We start from the raw sequence: 23,427 nt of genomic DNA, 5'->3' as shown, positions 1-23,427 counted from the left end.
GCAACCTTAAGAGCACTGAAACAACTAAGACCATCTTATAGAATTAATATCACAAAGACTGATCTTCTTTCAACATGCTAATGAACAACTAATATACAGTCAAGTGGCCAAAGCTTCCCCCCTGCCCCCACATAAGTGTTTTACAGATTGAAGTCAGGTAAGAGGCAAAATCCTGAAAGCGCAAGTTTTCAGAAGAGACGATGGTTTTAGATAAAAACAAGACAGAGCCTGTAAGTAGTGCTAGCACTGCATACAACAGAGCACTGCTTCAACGCTTTCAATAGGAGCTAGCAGAGGAGTTAGGCGAGCTGGAGACCAGCTCGGACGAGGACGAGATGGTAACTACCAGGGTCATTCGTCGCCGGGTGATTATTCAGGTACTGAGTGTTGAATGATTGCATGAGCCAGCGGTGTCTAATGTCTGGTGTAATAGCTTCAGGAGTGATGCTGAGAGAACCACGTGGCTGGTATTGCACCTGAAGCTGCAACGCTCCTGAATAATGCGTGGTCATTAGATAAACCATTCTAATACCTCTTCTTGAAAAGAGGATTGTAGTAATACTGCTAACACAACTCTACATCCCATTAAACACCTCAGTAAGAGGAGGACAATATGCAGCACAGTCAACTAACACGTTTGCCTGTCCATTATGTAACTTTCCTTTGCACGTCTTTAGGTATTCAAGTGCAGAACGATTTCTTTCTAACATTTCTCAATTTTATTCTAACTGATTTTAAAAGTTGCTTATTTAAAAAAAATAATTACCTACATTAAGACATTGCTTCCTTAAATTATGTTCTTTGTCATACAGGCTGATAGCATGCCTGAAATGCCACCAGAAACAGTCACAGAAGAGCAATATACAGATGAACATGGCCAGACAGTGGTAAAGAAGGTACACCCCTTGCTACCTTCTTACTATCCTTTAAAGGAAGAATAAATAAATCCACATACATGCCCAATTTTATTTTGTAAAGGGGCATGATTTTTAAAAATTGAACATAGAAGAAACCAGAATTTCTGTTCGTGAGAGACTCCAAAATGTGAAGATTTGGATTATTCTGTTTTATATTTTTTTATAACTTAACATGACATATTGTTTAACTTTCCCACATAAATCCATTGAAAATTCTACATAGACCTGCATGAATTCTACATAGACCTGACCATTTCTGAGGAACTGCTGGTGTTTTTTTTTTGTTTTGTTTTGTTTTAATAAATAGTTAAGAGTATAAGCGTACTCATATTAATGAAACTAATGGGGGGCTAGATCCATAAATCACCTAAATCCAGACTTTAGGTCCTTGAAATCTTCACTCAGCTGTGCCCAAGCAGGTTCCTGAATTTCTGTAGCTGTACATACAGTTCAGTTTTTATGGCACAGAATGTCTTGTCAGAAGGAGCTGTGAAAGCATATGGAAATGTGTCCACAGAAAGATGCGTAGCCATCCTTCTGACAGATTTATCTCATCTTGAGCCCTTCTGCTGCTCTGCGTTTGGCTTGCCACTGCCTAGAAAGCTTAAGCACCAGATTAGGTCTCTTAAGTGGGTTAATTCTAGCTCACTAGGGCAGCAGTGTTAGTACCACAAGCAATAATAGTGTAATGACCAAGTCCCTCTGCAGATCTAGTTCTAAGTACTCGGTAGCAAAGTTGATAACCTCTTACTTTCAGAAGCCTTTTAATTAGTTAATACTTTTGAAAAAGCCAGTCTAAAAATGACTTTTAGCAGTTATGCTGTTGTAAACTGTTTTCTCTCTAAGAGGCTATACTGCTTCTTCTAATAGTAACTACCATTTTAGACAGTCATTCTCATATCTGTATATATCTTCACTCCATTTGTGAAGTAAGTGTATGGAAGCTTTGCTGTGGGATAAACAAAGCAGGGCCAGTGCATCAATGTGCAGCTTTACTATAGGTATTTGTGAGAATGTGTGTTAAAGACTAAAATGCTGAACCATCTATGTAGGTTTTTCTGTGTAGGAAAGATGCCCTTTGAGTAGAAAGTTCTGTATAGAGAATAAGAAGGAATTGTTAATTATTTTGGGACAAAGCTCTATTTCATTCCTTCAGGTCACTAGAAAGATCATCCGGCGATATGTTTCTCCAGATGGCACAGAAAAAGAAGACATCATAATGCAAGGAACACCACAAAAACCTGTCACTGTTGAAGAAGGAGATGGCTATTCCAAAGTTGTAAAACGGGTTGTGCTGAAGAGTGACAGTGAACAGTCAGAGGTCAGATCATCCACTTTCCTTGTGAGGGTACAAAGCTGCAGTACGCCCACCAGTGTACCTAATAGCTACATCTTATGGCAATAAGATGTATAAGATTCATTTTTGAATGATCCTTTGAAGAGTTTCCTTACAGATGGAAAGGCCTCCAAAAAAGACAAAGAAAAGTAGGGGGTGGGAGAAGAGGCAGTTGTCTCTGAAAACATGTCAGGATACAGATTGTGATTCATGAGAAGTACTAAATTCATAAAGAAAGCAGTACGTACCAAGATGTCATATAGATAAATGGCAAATATGTCTTTGTTATTATACCTCATACTCTAATAAGGAAGTTGGCGAATGTTATAATGAAATGATTTGATGTTCTCCAGATTTCTACGCTAAGCCATTCTAGAACTATATAGTTGTATTACGTTTAAAGTACTCATGAATTCTTTGATTTGAAGATGCTAAACAAAAGTGTTACCTTCATGCAAACTATAGAGCCAGGTAATTAAGAAAGAAAAAACAACCTGAAAAGGTAAGTTCTTCTCAGTTTGTCTTTTCCTGCCTTAGATCACAATGCAGCCCTATAGACATTTGTATCAGCTCAATTAAGGTAGCGACAGAGAGGCAGGAACCAATAAATAGGGATTCCTTTCAGCAGTACTACAATTGGAAGCAACATTTAACTAACAGTCATTCAAAATGCTAAGAACACGATTGCTGTTCTCTCTCACCAGAATTGATCATCAGAATTAATTCCCTAGGAGTGTAAGGGAACATAAAAACAAAGCCTTTTTTTTTTTTTTTTTTTAAGTTAGCTGACCATACCAGAACTACTCCATATCACATGGAGCCCGTATACACTGAATTTGTATTTTGCCAATTAGAATTGTGTTTGTCTCTTTCATGTGGTATTCTAAAATTCTAGTCTGTTGTTCCTGTAAGAGTTTCTTGGATTTTAAAGTATGTCTCACCCCTCAGAAGACTATCTGAATTTTATAGTATGAATGGATACCACTAATTCATACTACCTGCTGAATACAGCAGAGATTCACTGCAAGAGGCCCACTTGTTACTTCCTATAATTCCAGCAGCCTTGGAACACATGGGCCAGTATGGCAGCCTGTGGTGTGGCAGAGGGTGGCAGCATCCCTGCTACCCTCAAGCTAGTTCAGGTTCCAGCAGCAGTTTCCACCCTTGTAGCATAAAGCTTCTCAGCAGAACAAGTTTTCCAGGGCTGTTCCTGCTGTCTGAATGGTACATATTTACAAGGTCTTGTTCTGGAGCTGTAAAGCAGATAATAAAATGTACACTCACTATTTTGATGTGTACGCATAGGAAGTGAGACATTCCTTGTTTTCTGTGGCAATGATTAAAAAAGAATCATAGAACATTTGCTATGTAATTTGTATCCAATATAAATCTGTTTTCTAACCTTCCAGGTGACTTTGTCTGAACCTGGTGTTTTGCCCAGTGCCTCCAATTTCCAGTCTGAACCAGTGGAAGGCCGCAAGGTCAGCAAAGTCATAAAGACAACTGTAGTGCAAGGAGAGAGAACAGAAAAACACCTAGGAGATGCTAGCTTAGCTACTGATCTTCCGTCAGCCAAAGAGGACTTTGAAGAGGTAAAAATGCCTTTTTAAAGTAACAATTAAAACAAGTGTCACAACATACCTGGAGACAAACTCTACTGAAAATTTTGCTGGTGGAGCATTAAACTCAACTACCAAATATAAACCTCTGTTGTTATACTTGGCCATGTTATGAACATATTAATATACTAAGTATGCATAGGGGAAGAAGCTACCATTACAGAATTAACTATGAAACTTTTTAAGATTAAAAAAATATAATAAGGCAGAGGATTTAAGTAAAGTTTATAGAAGTCGTGTGTGTGGTTACTCGTAAAGAAGGTCATTCATACAGTGCCCCTCATGGACCTAATTTTAGAAATTGAAACAGTTAAGTCTACTCTCTCGGTAGGCAGATGTATCACAGCAATTACTCCTTTTCCTCTTGAAAGGAAGAAATAGCTATCAAGCTAATTAATACCTTTCCTGTTTTTATGCTTTTTCTGATCAGTTTAGACATTTCAGTAATAGAAAAGGAATACTGCAGGAAGACAGCAGGAGCTAAAAGCGCTTACACCAAGATGCCAAATTTCCAATTACAAATACAGTCCCAGCAGCCAGATCCCTCTTTCCTGACAGTAACAAAACAACCAGCAAAAGCTGTCACATACTGTGATAGAGGTTCAAAAATGGCTTGGGAAATAACACACTTTCCCACTTCGCAGCTGCCACTTTATCTTTCTAGTTAAAACAAAAAGTAAGTTGAGAAGTTTGCAGAAGATAACACAGAGAAGACCACATCCAGCCAACAAGGAATAAAAACGCTGCCTTTTTTGTTTTCTATAAGTATTAGTAACAGTAGATACTCTTTGGAAGAACTTGCCAGGCTCCAATTCGCTGATTCTTTCATTTCAGAGGTATCACCCATTTATTTCTATGTATGCCTGTCTAGTTACAGAGAACAGGCAACTCAAACTGACAGGTGGGACAGCTATAAAAGAGACTATTTCCTGTGACAGGAAAAGGGTTGCTGTAGCAGCTGTTGTAAATAGACACAAAGGATGAGTTCTGCAACCATGGTGCTCTAGGGCCTTGATTTGGGCTGCTTCAAACTTGAAAGTACGAAGACTGCTTCAGTACTATTCTTAGCACAATGACACTATCCTACCCAAAAAACTGTGACTAACCCGTATGTTTGGGGAAGGGTTGTAAGGATGCAAATGGCAGGCAGATGCTTCTCTATTGTTTGTCTATTCATCATTTTCTCACCATTCAGCTTCATTTATATCAAGTATTAAGGTATGAAGAGCAATTACCTTCTGTCCTAGGTTTCTGTTCTTATGTTTTAATTGGAAGTTTATGTTTTAATTTGAGGCATTGAGCTATACAGGTAACCAAATGAAAGTCCAACTCCCTGCTTTAGTAGAGAAAGAAATCATGAAAGAGGATGGATCAATTATTAAAAGGTTTGGCTTGGCATGTCAGTGAACTGTTACTAGAAAAGAATTAACAAACTCATTATGAACATAAGCGGATTTAAATGTGTAAAGTGAAACCACTGGCAGTATCTAAAGCTTCATTACAAAAGTACTAATCATTACTACTAACATTCTGTTGCAGGAAGGGATATACGCACTGGAAAGGTCTATAGTTAGTTGAAAAGACTCGGTCAATAAGGGTGATGTGGGCTAGCAGCCAAGTAGGGCACAACTGCTTGCTATTTCTCCTTCCCTGCTCTCCTTGGGACAGGGTTGAATAAAGACAACTTAATAAGTGAAGAAAGGATGATGCAAAGAATCATTCACCACCTCCCACAAGCAGACTGATGCCCAGCCAGTCTCTGAGCAGTGGTCACCTTGAAAGACAGACAGACACTCCCGCACACCCATTTCTTCCTCTACGTCAGTTTTTATTGCTTAGCATGATGCTATACAACATACACCATCCCTCTGGCTAGTTTGGGTCAGCTGTTCTGGCTGTGTCTACATCCAATTTCTTGCCCAGCCCCAGTACACCCATGAGGAGGGCAGAGTCAGGGGGGACAAAAACGAAAAACAAAAACAAAGTCCCAACACTATGCAAGCACTGTTGTTCAGCAGTAGCCAAAGCATTGGTCTGTTACCAACACAGTTGTGGGCACAAAGCCAAAACAGAGCACCACACAGGCTGTTGCTGTGAAGAAAGTTAACTCCATCCTAGCTAGACTCAGTATAAAGGTGTATCACTGCCTGATTGATTTCCTTGGAGGCGATACAAAATAATAGTAGTATGATTTACAGTTAACAACATTAATCAAGAATACTTCAAAAATATTTTTTCATACTAGTTGACTCAATATTCAAATGATCACTATCAAAATTGATGAGAGGATATATGGATATAAATATAAGTCAAATATGTATACTATTTTCTCTCTCTCACACACATCAACTTAAGTGTCAGCGAATACAGTTTTACTGACTGTCTTAAGGCAGGCTTGCCCAGAAGCAAGTGTTGAAGAAGCTATTAGCTTAAGAAAGCTTTTTAAAAAAAGTACCATGAAGGAATCTTATGTCAGTGTTCTACAGGACAACTTTGAGTGTTGAAGTTAAATACAGCAATTAGGAAGGTCCTGTGTGAATTTCAAAGTGTGTTGCATGCGCATGTTAGAGCACGTTTTTGCTGAGCATCTAAAACTGTATGCTTAATAAGCATGAGGAGATGAACTGCCACTAGTTTACATTATGAAAGCCAGTTAAATGGTAGTGTTACATTCAATACAGAGTGAATAAAGAATATCTGACCTTAGTAGCTGGCTTAAACTGCCAGCTTACAATTCTTCTCGTTTTACTTTAAATAAAATTTAAAAACCTTAAAATTCCATCTGGGGAGGAGCATCTTTTAAAGCCTTCAGAGCTGTGGGCTCTCTAAGAAAGATTTCTCATTCTTTTTCTTTAGGACAACGCTGAGTAAAGCCAGCACACAGAAGAGGACTGTGATGAAGGATCAGTATGGAAAACACGTTCATATAGAAGAACTGGATGACACACCAGAAGCACTACCACAGGATGACCTCCAACACGACCTCCAGCAGCTTCTTAGACACTTCTGCAAAGAGGACTGGAAACAGGATGCTAAATGAGAAGCTGCCACCCCTCAACACCACCACATAACCATCCATCCAGTATGCAACGTCCATCTTCTCTAGGTGTAGACATTGTTATCTACATAATCACTGGAAGACACTACTGCCATTTCTACTTGTGCAGATGCAGTGAATTCATTTTTTCCCCCGTATTTGATTTCGTTTTTTTTTTTTTTTTTTTTTTTTTTTTTTAACCCTGTAAGCTAATTTGTGACCAAAGATAGCATCCTTCATTCAGGATGATTTATCCACCGAACCGTCGTCTTTGTGCTGTACTGGGAATTTGTCAGCATTGCCACTTTTTGCTGGTCCTTTGCTTCTGCACTAGCTTCATGAAACTGCATTTGTCAAGCCAACTTCATCTACAGGCCTCTTCAAGTGACTATGTACATGCATCATGAAAAAAGGGAGTTAACATGTAAACTGTATATAGCAAGAGTATTTGGACTTACAAGACTGCAGAAAACACACTGCCTCTGAATACAATTAGCATCATGGATTACAAGGTCTATTGACACTGCTGAACAGCAATTATTAAAATAATGTTAACACTACGAACACAGACTGACTGAGGAGGAAGCACTGCAGATCCACTGCATCCATAAGACTTCCAGTTTAGGGATCTATCATAGTTAAAGGCTCTAAGAGTCAGGCTAAAAACCTGGAAATTCAGCTGTTCTCCTGAAGTAACAGCTGACTGTGGCCATTGATACTTTTAAGACCTTTGGACAGCCACTTAAAGATTTCCAGAAAAAGAAAAAAAAAAATTAAAAATACCCGATTAGGTAACCAACTTGCTAGCAGCTATATCTATGGCACATTTGCATACGGTATTAAAATCTTTTAGATCTCGACATGTGCCAGGGTGTATTAAACAATTATAACTACAGTAGTTTCTTGTTTTCATCACTGCTTTAGCAAACCACACTGTCCTGCTGGCCACTGCACTGTAGATAACTATGGGAGAAAGACTTAACCACTATACAAAGAGAATAATTAATTCACCATATTTTATCAAGATTGCCTCTTATCCGACAAATACATGTGGCATTTGAAGGTCAAAACCAAACCCTCCTGTAATCATGTCAGCTTGTTGGCCCTCTTAGCACTGAGCGAGCAGTTTTTATCCTCCAATCAAGCGTTTTTTTTAAAGAGAAAGCTCACAATCCTTGAAAGCCAGTTTCTGTTCCTATTTTGTTACCTATCTATAATATATATATTTCTAAACCAACCCTCTGAAAACCACGATAGCATATCTGCACTTTTATTTTCAAAAAAAAAAGGAAACAAAGAGCTGACATTTTTGGTATTCTATACCTTAATATTTAGTGGCGGGCACTCTATAGTGTTTTAGCATATGTAACACGCACACAAACAAACACACTAAATGTTTTTAAACAGCTATTTGTTTTTCTTTTTTAAATAGTATACTCAAGAACAGATTAAAAACAAATCCTCTACTGTAGGGGGTAAGAGTTTTCCAAGTTTATCAGGCCTTCTGTGATTATAGTTTGCTTGGTTGTTTTTTATGACTCACTCAGTGCTCAGAACAAGGGCACTTCTCATTAAGATAATGATGCCAAAAGCATGAAAACATCTTGGGAGTTCTGGCTTCCAGCAGGCAAAGCAACCCGAGGTGCCATGCTAACATTTTTTTTTAGCAGGCAGAAAAAAAAAAAGTGTTTTGGTAGCCAAAATGAACGAGACCCATGATGAGACATTTCACAATACATCATGGCTTTCTTATTGTCAAAGACAGCACAGGATGATCTACAAGAATGGGGCTCTAAAGAAATGCATTTCTGTTGTGTTATTTGCGGTGCAGATGATGTTCTGTGTAACAACATAATGGTTATTCACCTCTTATTTTGATTTTTTGCTGTGTTATCAAAGAACTTGAATACTGTGAGAAGAAGTGAATTTTAAGTTGACGAATCAGCATCTTGTTCCCATGGTGATAACACTAATTGAATATATCTATGAGGGCATGTATTAGTTAAAAATTAAAAAAAAACACTAACAATACATAGCTGCAATGTGTACAATGGCTGATTTAACTAAATAAAAATGTACAAGTGTTAAATGTAGCAATGATGGCTCACTCTCTTTTACTGTCAGTGCAACATAAAAGGAACAGCACCCACTTGGGGACCTTAACTGAACTATCACAATTATAATTCCTCCATACTGCACTCTTCATGATCTTTTTAATTCTGCTGTTCAGCAATGAGTACACGTCAGTCCTTATTAAGGGTTAGATGTAGTGTTTGTTTTTTTTAAATCATTGTTAATATTTTTTCAAAGGGTAGCTCTCTCTGTTTTCTAATTATTCCATCGGGCCTGAAAGTGCAAGATTTTCCTTCAAATATAGCCTGGACCATTTGTTATAATCAGTTATGTCTTCAATGCCCACATGTACTACTACAACAACTAGTGAGTCGCTCTCTCTCAAGCACAGACACTGTAGGGAGGAAAATCTCTATCACATCTTACATCCTTGCAATGCACAGAAAATACAGAAAAGAGGCTGTTTTGTTGCCAGTTCAGAGACAGCACTATAAATCTGTACCAACTCTATTACTGCAAGCATAAGCAGCACAAAGGCTGCGGTGATGTTCATCCATGAACACTGGGGTGGGTTTCAGGGTGGCCTGCAATTGCCCACAGCTCCACTTCATGTCTGCTAACACAAGTGGCCCAGGTTGCGTGTCTCAATGTACTTGGTCTCAATACCTTGGTCAGTTACTGCAGGCCATGTAGTAGGTAGTGGGGAAATAGGACACACAGCAGATGTAAGCTGTTAGTATTACAACGTTCTTAAATCCTAGCCTGACCAGCTTCAGCTTTACTGTACTAGCACTTTGCAATACAAATGCTATTTTTCTGAAAGACTTCGGCCAGTTCTGCTCAATAATACCTGAACGTACAAACCTGTTATAAGCTCATTTATGTTTCTTTAGAAAAAGAAAGTGAAGTCATTAAATCCAAGTTCTAATTTAGTGCTTGTTGTAGACTACTGAGTGGCAGCAACAATTCAGATCAACTCCATCTTCCTCCCCTCCACTTTGAAAAATAGAGAAGGTTCATTTCCGTATATGAAAAATATAGTATCTGCAGCCTACCATTAAAAGCGAATATTTATTTACTAAGACAGTTCATATTATCATGTTTCTTTAGTCAGACTGTAAAGCTCTGTAAATCTGATCAAAGAAGATGAACACTATTGGCACAGCTCTTGTTACCATTCCCTTACTCCCCTCTCTAGCAAACCCTGAAAGAAGACAGTGTGTATCTCAGACCATGTTAAAGTGCCCTAAGTAATTTTTGTATCTCTGATCACCCTGATGCAAGCAACCACATACAGAACACAGCGCCTGTGATGGCTGTTGCCCTGTATTGAATAGGTTCTAGCACTTCAGCAAAATGGGGATAAACTCACTTATTTACCTAGCATCTCCTGCATCTGTCCAGGGAGATTTTTAGTTGACATATTCCATAAAACTGGGGTAAGGAAGTAGAGCCCACCGGCACGACCTATGGGTGCTTTTTGAGTCACACAAGCTACGGCCCCTTTATTTACGATTCAGAGAATTAAATGAGCCAGAAGAGCCAGCAAGACTGAATTTACAGCTAACAACTCATCATGTACATGCATAAGCAGTAAGTTTTTTCCAAGTACGAAGTATACACTCCATGGACCATAGTATATAATTTCAGGCCTTTGGTAGGGAGCAATTTAACTGAATTACATATTTCCCTGAGGAAATAAATAGAGACGGCTTCTTCAGCTGTATACCTTAATACCTTCTCCAAAGTACACGCCCCACACCTTAGCTATGAATTTTGCTGTTGCTGCATCCATGCTAGCATAGAAAGCAGAATTTCAGAAGAGCCCAAAGCCAGAACATTTGTCAGGGCTCAAAATAGCCAATAAAGAGGACACCATTTGTTGCCTTTTTTTTTTTTCCTTTTTTTTTTTTTTTTGCCAGTGACACATCAATGCCAGAAAAAGAAGCTATATCCTCAACCTTTGCCATCCTTTTTCAGTCCCTTGCACAGATCTATTTTGTCTTCCAAGATCTAACCCTCTTCTTTTCAGCAGAGACAGCAGCAATAGGTACACTCTACTTCAGCTTTTCCTGCCACTTCTGCTTCCTGCTCCTGTAAGCAGGAGAGCAACTCATGCCATTTAAGGGACTGTCAAATGCTGTTTGCTTTAATGAGGACCCTACAGAAAGGAGGAGTAAAAGGATCTATTTTGGAATGTATTACTGAAGCACTGCAAGGATACTAGGAATATCACTCACTCTGCACGCATGCTACATGGCTATCAAGACCCAGGGCTGTACCCATAACTGATTTGTGTTTAGCTGTTAAAAACCAAGCAAATACACCCACACGACAGCCACCAAACACACATAAAATAAAGAAAACAAATAACAACACACACACAAAAACACCTGCACCACAACAAACCTGAAACCATTTATTCCATTGTAGTTAACACAACGTTTCTAAGTCACTGAGTGTCCACTGAAGCCATAAGCTTCATGCTTTTTCAGTTCAGTGACTGACACCCCTGCCCATCTGAATGCTTTTCAATCCCATTCCATCAGATCAACTTCTCCCTTGGTTAGTCTTACACTCTTCTTGATGATTCTTATGCTGACTTTCTCTACTTACAAAATCAATATCCAAGTTACCTTACATGAGCCCAAGCGTAGCTGTTGCTGTGCTCAAAGATAAAACAGAACACACCAGAACATGTAATAATGGTGTATGAATCTAAAAATGGCATGCTATTTAAACATACATAATTGAAGCATCCACTACCAGCTACAATGCATCAGAACACATGGCGTGCTCAAAAGCAGCCAGATTTGTAGTGCAACACAATGGCTTTTACTGAACTAACGTAATAAATGCAGACCTCTCAGATGATGCAAGTGAAAAACATTAAATTTGGCTGGTGAAGCTCTACTTCTACATACCTGAAGGGTAAAGATCCAACAAGGACTATCCTTTATATCAAAAAGCATTAATAAATACAGATAAGGATATTGAAACAAAGACCCACAGGAATATATCAAACTTCTGTTTCTACTTTGCTCTTTATGTTTTAGCAAATGACTGACCACAAGGATTCTCTCTTCCTCTTTGTAACACTACAATTTCAGCCTCACATTTTTATGTCTACACAACTTCACAGCAGGAGCTGTCACAATAAAAAATAAAAAGGTGTCTATAAAAGGCTCCAGTAGTGCTGAAGATCAAGCTTTCCTCAGACACTCTTTCGAGCTTCCCTTTGCACCTCCGAGAAACCAGATACTGACTACTTGGTTGAACGGTACGAGACAACATCCATCCCCTAGCCACTGCATCCCCCAGTTGTTCCTGACCTCAGAAAGAGGCAACTGAGCAGCAGCGAATCCTTCATCCCAACTTTGTTAATGGGACAGGGACTATCATTTCACATGAACTGAATGGAAGTGAGCTACAAGCTGCTGATGACCCCTTTCTAGCTTTCTGCCTGTGCCAGGTGATAAAATGCAGCTCTCTCAGTAGGAGAGACATCAGGCCACCCACACCAAGCCTCCCACTCTCACCTGCTCATTTCTGCAGCCATTTTATGCAGGAGGAAGGCAGCTTGCTGGTGAGCGTCAAGCAGGGCTTGCTAGGCAGCATTGTTCTGGGTCAGGCTGTAATAGCTGTGCATGAACATCAGTACAGCGGGACACGATGACCAGAACGTTACAGAAAAATGCTTGCTGATGTTATAAGCTGTGCTACAACTGTCCTGGCCATGTGAGAAGACAGCTGTGTGTGACAGAAGGAAGATCAGAGTAACAGAGATCCAGGAGCAGTGCTTCACAGCAGTGAATGCAGGCCCCAGACAGCACCTCCCTCCCCCTTATTCAATACAGACTGGACTCAAGTGTATTTTTATCTTTACTTGCTTCTTTCACACAACAGAGATATCACTTGGCCAGTAAAGCTCCACTGACCTGAGGCGACAACTGGCACCCAGGCTAAGACTGACAAGGAAACATCGCTGGATGGCCAAGGTTTGATCTTGGCTCCAGAAGCCCCTCATGGACAAAGAGCATGAGGGAGAAGTTATCTTCCTCCTCCCAGTTTTGAGAAAGCTAAAAGGACACAAGGCTTATATCATTTACTTCAACAGTAGCAGGAGTTTTGGAGAGGATGTGGGAAGAGCTACCTTGGAGTCAAGTGACCAGTGCAGGATGGGAGGAGAGAGCATGGAAGCAATAACCAAAGTAACTAAAACAGCAGTAGCAAGTGTTCAGGGGAGAAAAATCCCACTGCAGTATCTGTGGTGGCTCAGGACGTCACCTCCTTTTCTCATCTGTTGTGTCCAAACAGTGTATTTCCCCACCAGTCAGATAAGTCTGTTAGTTTTTAAGGTATATTTTAAGATGCTATAGAAAGAAACACATGAACCATAGGTGTCCTCTAGCTTTAGTGGATCAACAAATAACTGTGTTGACATGGTACTGTTTTTTCAGTCATTCATATCAGGTATGCATAAAGACACAGACTGCACACAGTCCTCCCTACTCTACAGTATGCTATCTAAACTCTCCCAGTCAGAGCAATGTCAACATGAAGGGAAAAAGATACAAAGAAATATTTGAATCCAAGAGATTTAAAGAAGCATTATTACTTGAAATAATGCAAATAAATGGAGTCAGTCTCAGTGTTTTTCTCATTTGCCAACCATCTGTATTTTGCATTAAAAAAAATAAAAAAAATGAAAAAACACACCCTACACTGATCAGGTCTGAGCAATTAACAACAAAAACCCACCCAAAAATCAAACTAAAACAAAAAAAGAGTCCAGGCACATCAAACCAAACAGACACAGAAGAGCATTAGGAGCACCTGGAGGAACGCATCTTCCCCTTAGTGCTGCCCAACAGGGTGCAGTCACTGAAGGGGCACTGAGAAGTCCAGAAGAGAGCCACACAAGTGCTACATCCAAAAATGGGGAAAATAAAGTAAAATTTACAAAAGCCAGTTGAATCTTTCTGAGGCCAGACACAATAGGCCTTCGCTGAGCTTTTGCTAAACAGTAGCTGGCATCGCACGAGACTTTTTTATTAAATAGCCACCAGAGTGCAGCAAGACACCACTTTTTAATAAAATAACCACAGCTAAGACCCCACAATTTTTTGAATGCTGGTATTTGCAAAAACCTCCTACCACTTATTCAAAGTTTTAAAATTCTTTTATATTTAAAAATATATTCTATCTAAACACATACACAGTTTTCTTCCTTTAGTAGCAACAGTAAAACCCATGCAAAATAAGGTTTCAACAAGGATATAAGAATATTTTGAGAATATTTAGGTGTATTTGCTCAAACTGCATTTATATCCCCTCATTGCTCATTTTGTAAGGGTACCAAAGCAGATGGATTGCAGTCAGCATCCAGAGCATGCACATTTCCCTACAGAACATTAAAGCAAATGCTGTACTTTGACACCCACATATTGCTGTCATTTACCCGATTGTAGGAATAACAGCCACAGGATATACACACACTGTGCAACCACAACTTCCAGACACACTAGAGCAAAACAAGTTGTTTGTTTGTTTGTTTGTGTGGGTGTTTTAATGTAAAATACTTTCTTCCTCATCTGTAAAACACAAAAATAGTCCAATTTATTTCACTTACAGCCAGGAAGGTTCCCCCCCCCCCCCGCCCCAGTCAATTAAGAGAGCAATTAAAACAAACAAGTCAAATATATTTGGCCTACAATGTACAAGTCAGATGATTAAGCCCAAAGAAGTTTTTAAATGTAAGAGACAAGGTTGTTCCCCCAAGATGGGGCTTAGCCCAAGCCTACAGAATTCAACTGTACACTTGAGAAGTTCCCCCCCAACCCCTCCATTAGGCCACATTTCCTGCAGTTAGTGAAGATATTAACCACATTTAGAAACAGAAGTCAGTTACTTTCTAACATCTCTTGATTCTTTCAGTGGTTCTAAAGCTCAAATAACTGAGAACTTTCTCAAAACTGATACCCACTGTCCTTTTTATTACTACATTTGTCCTTTTATTTCTCCCTCTGAGCATGCAGATTTGCCTTTGCTGTGGAGCTAGCCTACCTGCCTCATTACAAGAGAAGCACCAGCCCCTTCAGGCAGCAGAGGGAAGAGTTCCTATTTGTACTTCCACATCTTGGGGGTGAAGCACTCTCTCCAGAGAAGGGCATGCAGATAACCCACAATAAGTGAGGAAAACTGGAAACACATTATCAGTGTCACAATATATTGCTGCAAGCTTAAGACCAGACGTTCTTTATTTCAACTTTTAAAAACATTTCCATTATGCAAGTGCTGCAAAATTCTGCGCTCGCACACAGGCACCACCTCTAAGCACATCTCTTTTCTGACCATTTTACTGTCATTCTTTACCCTGAGTCCTTTTGGTGACTCAGAATAGATTATTTTCATTCCTGATCTGCTTTAAATTAAATCAACGGAATAGGAAGGCAGGTGCTTATTGAGTATTCTGGTATAAAAATCTCTGCTTTTATACTATATTTCCCTCTCCTCCTCACAAACTAATGAAGTTGTGAGTACCATCCATGTTGTACCCTGCATCTATCAGTGGTCCTCAGTTTAGCCTTGTTTCCTTAGGAAGCGAAATAACGAGCAGATATAATTCTGTAATCCTGGTTTCACCCATGAGTTTAGACCAAGGCTCAAGTATTGCAAAGACATTTCTTTGTTGTCGCATTTTCTCTGGCTTTCTACAATAACCAAGTACTTCACAAATTCAAACTCCAATAGAATGGAAAATAAACACAAAGAATTGGCTGATTATATTTGAAAAGGCCATGGTGATGAGTGGATGTTCCCAAAGACTGGAAAATAGCAAGTGCCACCCCTGTTTTCAAGAAGGCAAGGAGGATGATCTGAGGAAGCACAGGCTGATTAGCTTCACCTCAGTCCTTGGGAAGGTAATGGAACAAATAATCCTGGAGCAATAATCCAGACATTAAGGACAAGAAGGTGACTTGGAGCAGCCAGCGTAGATTTTGGAAGGGGAAATCACGCTTGACCAGCTTGATAGCCTTCTATGGCAAGAAGGAAGAGGAGAAGAGCGAGTTCAGGAGGATTTTATCAACGTGTATGCACGCAGGAAGGCCCTCTGGGAAGGAGGGTCCACAACCCACTGAATAGCTCAGTAGCTAGCTTTCTTTCTGGTCATAGAAAAAGAGCATTCCTAACTTCATGAAGGAAAGCAAACTTTGGGAAGGCCCTAGAAGGTAGTACAGATTACCAAAAAAAAAAAAAAATCACTATTCCTTCTCACAAATGACAAGTGTGTGTATGCACGTGATGATGATGATGGTAGAAAAGCCCAGTTAAAGTTCCAGAAAGGTTGAACTACAGTTCACACATCACAGGGATTTTCTTTAAGCCTACAGTAAGATGAAACTACTACAAAAAGCTCATTAAACTCAGAAAGCATTTTGCACTGCCTTCCTGAATTCTTAAAGTATCTAGAAGATGAGAAATGTTCTGTCCACAATCATTTTTAATTGGGAAAGTCAAATTGAAGTACAAATCAAGCATCTCTCCCCCCGTATCATTAACACACATAGTGAGGCTTCCCCCTCCTATCCCTGCCTCCCAACTCTGAAATTAATGCTTAGGGGCACACAGTTTTAAAAAATATTTTTTTAAAAACCTTTTCCATGAAACACTGAATAAAGTCAAACCCAGTTACAATGCTGCAAATAGACTGATATAAGCAAAAATGTGTGTCATCTTTTGAGTTGCTTCCATACAGAAGGAGAGGCATGACTTTTGTAGTATTTGAATGGTGGAAATTGTGCAACGTGATTTATCTACTTAATGCACACTTAAACATGACCTAAACCCGCAGTCATTATCAGAGCTGTGAATTCTGCATGGTCCTTAAAGGAAAGGTTTTGCCTCTCCCCAGTGCAGACCCTGAACAACCTTTGACAAGCAACAGTGTTCAGCCTTGATTCCTCCATCGTGAATACCTCCCACTCCAGGACAGCAATACCAGGTAGTACCTCTCAGTTTTTGGTTCAGGTTTCTGTAACTTGTTTTTCCGTACACTTTTTTTGCAGATTGCACTGTCTCTCCTTTGTAAGCACTCTTTCTGGATTGCTTTCAAAAACTATGGCTAAATACTTCTCACAATAATTCAGGAAGAGGGGAGAGCAGACTTCACATCACCTGTTTAACTCAATCCCATTACCCAGCAGTGCTCTAAATCTGCATTTAGAGAATATTTACACAAGTAGTTATTTGTTCAAAGAATGAAATCTGGACAAGCATATCTGGTTCAAGCGTACATCAGAGAAAGCTAGTTAAAGACACTCAGAGATAGCATTTGCAGTTACTGATGACACTAAGCTGTGGTTCCCTCTCTCCACAGTGGTACCAGAATAACAGGGACTGACATTCCCAGGCATGATATACACTGCCAGTAGGGAGGAGCGTTAAGTGAACATTACAAAATTGAGACACAAGCTGAAATTCAAATAAGCAGAATTTCAGTAAGCAAGTGATTTCCATATTTATCAATCCATGAAAAAGATTGCGAAGAAAGACATTTATGCAGTAAATTATTTTTGATAAAGGGCATGCCAAGGTTTATTCAACAGTCTGGTGACAAATGAAGAAAGATTTTCACACTCTTGTTCCCCATGTAGTTTGACCAGTATGAAGAAGAGCATGTGTAACATACGGGAATAATCCGTGGCTGACAGGGCATTTACACCACTTCTTTGAGCTGTGTGAACACTTGCTCCAATCAGCACCTCACATGAATCACATAACAAAACAAAATAAATATAGCAGTTGGGTTACAGTGTGTGCAACTCTGAAGATCCTTGAAAACTGAGACATTACAGTCCTGGCATGTGTCCAGTAGAAGTCTCAATAATCATAAAAATTATACTTATAAACAGCACTTTCACAAACAACAAACACAAGCAGTAGCACATTTGTTATGAAAGTGCATCTAGCTAAGCCTTTGAAAAGAAATCAGTACATTTAAATAAACTGCTCTCATAGTGTGGCTTGTACATACTTGAAGGTTTTCAAAAAATGAAACACATCATTTAAACAAAGCTTTGTCTATGCCAGCTGAATATCAAGTGCAGATGTTGGCTTGCACAGGAGGAAGCTTGCCTGGCAAACAGATGCTCCATTTTCTATGCTTAGAAGACACTCTTAAAATGAAAGCCTCTTACTAACAGCACAAGCAGTAGAACAAACCAAACCACACTTTCTGGTGTTTTACTTTCAGATCGTTTTCTTTGCTGAATAAGGCTTAAGACTAATGCCTTATAAGTGCACATATAGCCTTTCATCTAAGTTTTTTTTTAGTGAAATAATCTCTCTGGCAGGACTAGACCACTGCTTTCCCTAGCAAGACTCCGAATCAACAGAATAACAGCTCTCAACAACACATCCACATCTTCACCTCCATATGGCAGCCTCCTTCCCCCTCCTAAATCACACACTGCCTACAGAAAATATGCTATTTTCTGCTCATCAGCTACTGTAGCTCAGCTGTGCACAACTGGATTCCCCCAGTCAGTACTCACCATTTGTAAACAGCTCCCAGGAAAATCTGCTCATCTGCACAAAGATGAAAATGGACTCCTGAAGATTTCCATTCTCCTCACTGTGATATTTTTCCTCTAGTAACAGCACACACTAGCTAAGAAGCTCTCTAACTTTTTAGCAGAGTCCAGCTTCAGCTACATGTTGAGAGGGCTGTGCGGTAATTGGCCCCTAATGGGGAACGAGGAGCAGCTGGAGCCATAACCACCGCTCTCTGCTCCAGGTGCACACAGTCACTTAGCACAAGGTGCAGCTACACCTGCTCTTTGAAACGGTACAGGGAAATAAAAATAAAAATAAAAAAATAAAATAAAGAACAACACAAACCACCAAATGCACATATATATGAAGATATTGCAGCCAATTAAGCTTGAAAATGTAGCTGAGTACAAGCAGGGGACATATTTATTGATAAGAAAGTGCCACTGTTATTACTTCTTAAATAGCACAATATTCTTTACTTATATACTGAGTCATTTCTAACTGGTGCCGCAGGACATATTTACTCCATCTTTGTGTTTTGCTTTCAAGAGCTTTGGGTGATTCACTCCAACCTTTAGCAAGTTAACCCACCCCGCACAGAAGGCTGGCCTCCCTGTTGCTCAATGTGCACAGCTGCAAGCACTGTGCCACGGATTTGCCAGCAAGGAAAGTCAGTAATCCCTAACCAGGCACCCAGCCACCTAACACATGGTCTCTCTGTTATGGCTTCAGGCAAATGACTAAGCCATCGACTAGCCCCTGGCATGAGGTTACGCTAACTGAACAGCATCTGGAAAAGCACTGGACATGAGAAATTACTGGATGAGAAAGATCAGTAAGTGAGGAGCTGAGAGAAGTTACAGACAGTGCCATCAGGGGTGCCCGCATTTCACAGGGGCTTCGGGGAGAATTAGGCCCTCCCAGATAACCACAGGGGAGCACTGGGGACCTCAGGCAAAGCAAAGCCTTGTGAGGCCAGCATTGCCTCAGTAATGCTGGCCTCGGCAGCTAACCACATCAGTAATGTCCTCTAAGGGTGATGGTGTTGTTCTTATATCCCTTAGATAACAGTATCAGAAATACCCAGTGTGGGTATGTATCTAGTAAAACTGAGTACATCAGGGGAAAAAGTAATCAGGGACAGATTATTTATTTGGGGGGGACTGGAGCAGAGAAAGTTTGGAACAAGGATGGCAGAAAGGAGGGTCAAGAAATGTGAAGCAGGATAATGCAGTCATATGAACAGGGCTAGCTAGGGCTACCTGTCAGGCAGCCTGTGCCTGATCACAGCAGGTGGAGCAGGACCATAAAGCAAAACTGCTGTTCTTGATCACACCAAAAGAGTTACGCCTGTTTCTGTGGTCCAGAGGACCAGGGTGAGAGGTGAAGGTTGGCAGGGTCTTTCCGTCCCCAAAACAGGACCACCCAGACAGACAGTGTGCTGGCATGTGTTGGAGCCCACTCCCAGCTAAATGGCAAGTACCCACCTCTTCGTACTGCTCTCACCTTTCCACCAGCACTTTTCATAGCTCTGTATTTGGGCTGGTCAAATTCAGCAATACTCAGTCTATTTTCCACCAGCACACTGGCATTTAACATAATATATATGGTACAATCTATGGAAAAACAGTCCTATGTGTTTTTTCTTAAAAAAAATAAAAATAATTTTAAACCCATCACATACAATAAAAACAGTATGGAGATTAAATTTCAAGGTGCATTTTCAGGCACAGCAAGGTTCTATGTTCTACTTCATATTCTGTTCATTTAGCTTGCTCATCGAGGACTCTCCCCCACGCAGCACAGAGCTGCTTCTCCTAGCAATGAGCGGTGATGCTCCCGCTCTGTTTACACCACCTCCAGCAGCCAAGCTGAGCTGCAGGAAGCTGGGCATTGTCTTCTCAGGTACTTGACAGTTTCCGAAAACCATTTCTGATTATCAAGAAGGCTTTGAGTGCCTCCTTAGCTGCAGACCAATAGCTCTATTTAATAGTGCTTTTAATGATAGCCATTGGCAGGCAGGCATGATTTTCCCTGCTCTCATCTCACCAAAAGCCAGACAGTCCAAAAACATGAGTCTAAACAAATGAGCCATTAGTGCCAGCTGGACATTTCCAATTAAGTTATATCTTTTCTGTATTATATTACATTGTTGCCTAGAGGTCTTTATTTCTGCTCTTAATTTCTCTGGCCTGCTTATTTCATTATCCAAGTGTCACAGCTGAATAGCATACAGCAGTGGTTTTAGTGTATTTACACAAAACATACTGAAAAAAAATTGATTTTGAGAATCTCTGCACCTTTTCTCTGAGCTCCCTGCAACAGAGAATCTGAAATATACTTCTCACAGTGGTGGCAGTTATGGGCCTGCCTGACAACTCAAAGGCATTAGAAAAACAGAAGCAGACTCTGGACCTTAAGTCATTTGAATATTGAACGCTGTCCAGGTTCTCTGGCTAGTCTCCCAGACAGATAGTATTTCAGTGCTGAAGAGAGAGAGTCCTGTGTAGGGACAACACTTACAAAGAAATATGTTACAGAACCAGGAAAATGACTGATCCTGTGGGATGCAGAAACATTTACGTAGGAGGAGACTGGTAAAATTGCATATGGAAATTGAGACCCATTTAGATACCAACAGGACCTCTAAATCCGTCACGAAAGTTTAAGCTCTTAACCAAAGTCTGCAAGCATCTTCAGCATCATTTCGCTATCAGACTTTAGTACTCAACAGAAATTTTTGTTCAGAAAAGATCACTGCATATATAGCCCAAAATATGTACCAAGGGTGGCATCAGAGCAGAATCCAGGAATGTCCCTTACTGTACCAAGTCTCTACATCACTCATTTGGAGCACTTCTCTCACCTCCCCTTTCCATTAGCTATAGCATGCATTTTACCTGTTTGTTACAATTCCTGATACAGCCTCAACTTTCACATCTATCAATAGATTTTTTCACCTGTAGGTTGCCACATGCTGGTATGCAATATATTTATATGCATACCTTGAGGCACTAGTCTAGCAACATTAAAAAAAAAAAAAAATTGCAGAAGCTACTGAAACTACAAACACATTATGCTCAGACACAAAATGTCAACGATCGAAATTACCTTAGGCAGTTTTGGATGGGGTCCAAAGTAAAACCGCTCCTTCTTTTTAACAGAGGTAACAAATTCCTGCCCCCTGTTATCACTTAGTTATTTGTCAAGCTGACCAGAGGAAGGTCACTGAAATAAGATGCTCAAACGTGTCAGTCTATAGAGATGGATGTTCTCCAGGTCTTTCACAAGTTCTTGAATTAGGAATGGAAACCAATGAAAAAATAAATGAAATTTTTGTTTGTTTGTTTGTTTGTTTGATTTACCAACCCTAGCTACCCCTTTCAATCATACAAATACAGATCAAAAAAACCCTCTTACTTGGCTGGTCACCTCTACTGTCTTAGTGTCTGGACTGCATCAAGAATTTTCAGCCAGAGGAAAGGGGATGATCTCTGTAACAATGGCCAAATGACAGAATCTCACAGCAATGTCCTGGGTAGCAATACAGATGTTTTGAGGTCAGGTACCTGGAGAGATATCTGGAAAATTTGGCATCATCTACTCGCACAGGCCACTGGTAGTAGAGCTATCTTGGGCTGGCCATTAAATAGTTCTCATTCCTTTGTCAGCCCTTATCTGCAAACAGACTGCTGCCATTATCTGGTTTCCTTTGTCTTGCCTTTTTACAGAGATTTTTTTTTTTTTTAATGATGTCAGGGGAACTGATGACAAGGATGATCGTTCGCTGTAGGAGCTCACTGAATATTTTCAAATTGAAGCATTTTTTTAAAGTATCAGTACATTCATTTCAGTGGAAACAAAGAAGACTCCTGGAAACAGCAAGCTTGAAAAACTCAAAATAAATTATTCAAGAACTTTTTGAAAAGTGACTTTTGCAAAAATATGTAATAGACAACCTTTTGTTCTGCTTCAGACTTTGTACGTGTATGTGCAATGTAGCATTACATTTTAACCAACTCACTGTAAAACTGAAACCTCGTAATTACTTCTCCATCAGTCATCACCATCTCAAATCTCCTCCATTTGTTTAACTGCCAGCTCAGAAAGATTTATTTGGTATCTAAAAATCAGATGAGGTCCTTTTTGCTTTTGTAGGTCAGTACCAGTGACAAAAAGAAATAAAAATAAAAAAATACTAACTTTGTTTTGGGGGTTTTCTGGGAGGAATTTTTGGTGTGCATGGGTCCCCCCCTCCCCACCCACCTACCCCTTTTTTTGAAGACGTATGAAGTAAAAATACTGCTAATGTTTTGCAGATGCATTGGCTTTGAACTGCTGACAGATGCACGAATTTGGTTTTATCTAATATGATTAACTAGTATGACCTTCAAACCTCACAGGGTATTAGCATGTGCTGTCAAGACCAGCCGTGCTTTGCTGCTGCATTCAGTTCAAACATTGCCCTCAGACCAATCTGGTGCAATGGGGCTTTCTCAGATTTGGGAACTGCTGCACAATTTCATCCTTCAGGACTGGCTCTTCAGTTCTTCATAAACCTTAAACTAGCTCTTCATAAACCTTGCTCTTCAGAGGGAAGATCCTGGGGATACTGCCTCTTCCCCACTTACTGGGAAAGCAGAAAGCTTTCTGTGACAAGAATTTGGAAACTGAGCAAATGCTACAAACCACGATGTGCTCGGCGCAATGCAGCGAGGAGCTGTGTGGCTCTCCTCTAAGCTCTCCTTATAATTCTGGCCATAAATCCTTCATACGGAGCCTGTAATCACTGTCATTCAGGGGATGAAACTTACCCTTGTACCTACAAACTCTCATCATCCATCAAATTTGTGGTCTTGGGTAAATTACATACTGTTGGGTTTTTTA

At 40.0% G+C, this 23,427-nt stretch overlaps 1 protein-coding gene and 1 long non-coding RNA gene across 3 annotated transcripts in view; one reads left to right on the top strand and one right to left on the bottom strand.

The window, feature by feature from the left end:
* ANK2 (ankyrin 2) overlaps window positions 1–9,002 on the top strand; it is a 166,016-nt gene extending 157,014 nt beyond the window's left edge. The window contains 5 exon segments of the mRNA XM_040554653.1: window positions 285–377; window positions 813–896; window positions 2,074–2,238; window positions 3,663–3,845; window positions 6,729–9,002. Coding sequence (XP_040410587.1) covers window positions 285–377; window positions 813–896; window positions 2,074–2,238; window positions 3,663–3,845; window positions 6,729–6,743 — 540 coding nt within the window. The 3' untranslated portion in view covers window positions 6,744–9,002.
* LOC121069024 overlaps window positions 1–23,427 on the bottom strand; it is a 64,365-nt gene that overhangs the window by 31,309 nt on the left and 9,629 nt on the right. The window lies entirely within an intron of this gene.

This window comes from Cygnus olor, chromosome 4 (assembly GCF_009769625.2).
Source record: "Cygnus olor isolate bCygOlo1 chromosome 4, bCygOlo1.pri.v2, whole genome shotgun sequence".
Lineage (NCBI taxonomy): Eukaryota > Metazoa > Chordata > Aves > Anseriformes > Anatidae > Cygnus > Cygnus olor.
Note: the sequence above shows the minus strand (reverse complement) of the source record. Positions and strands in the feature narration are given on the sequence as shown.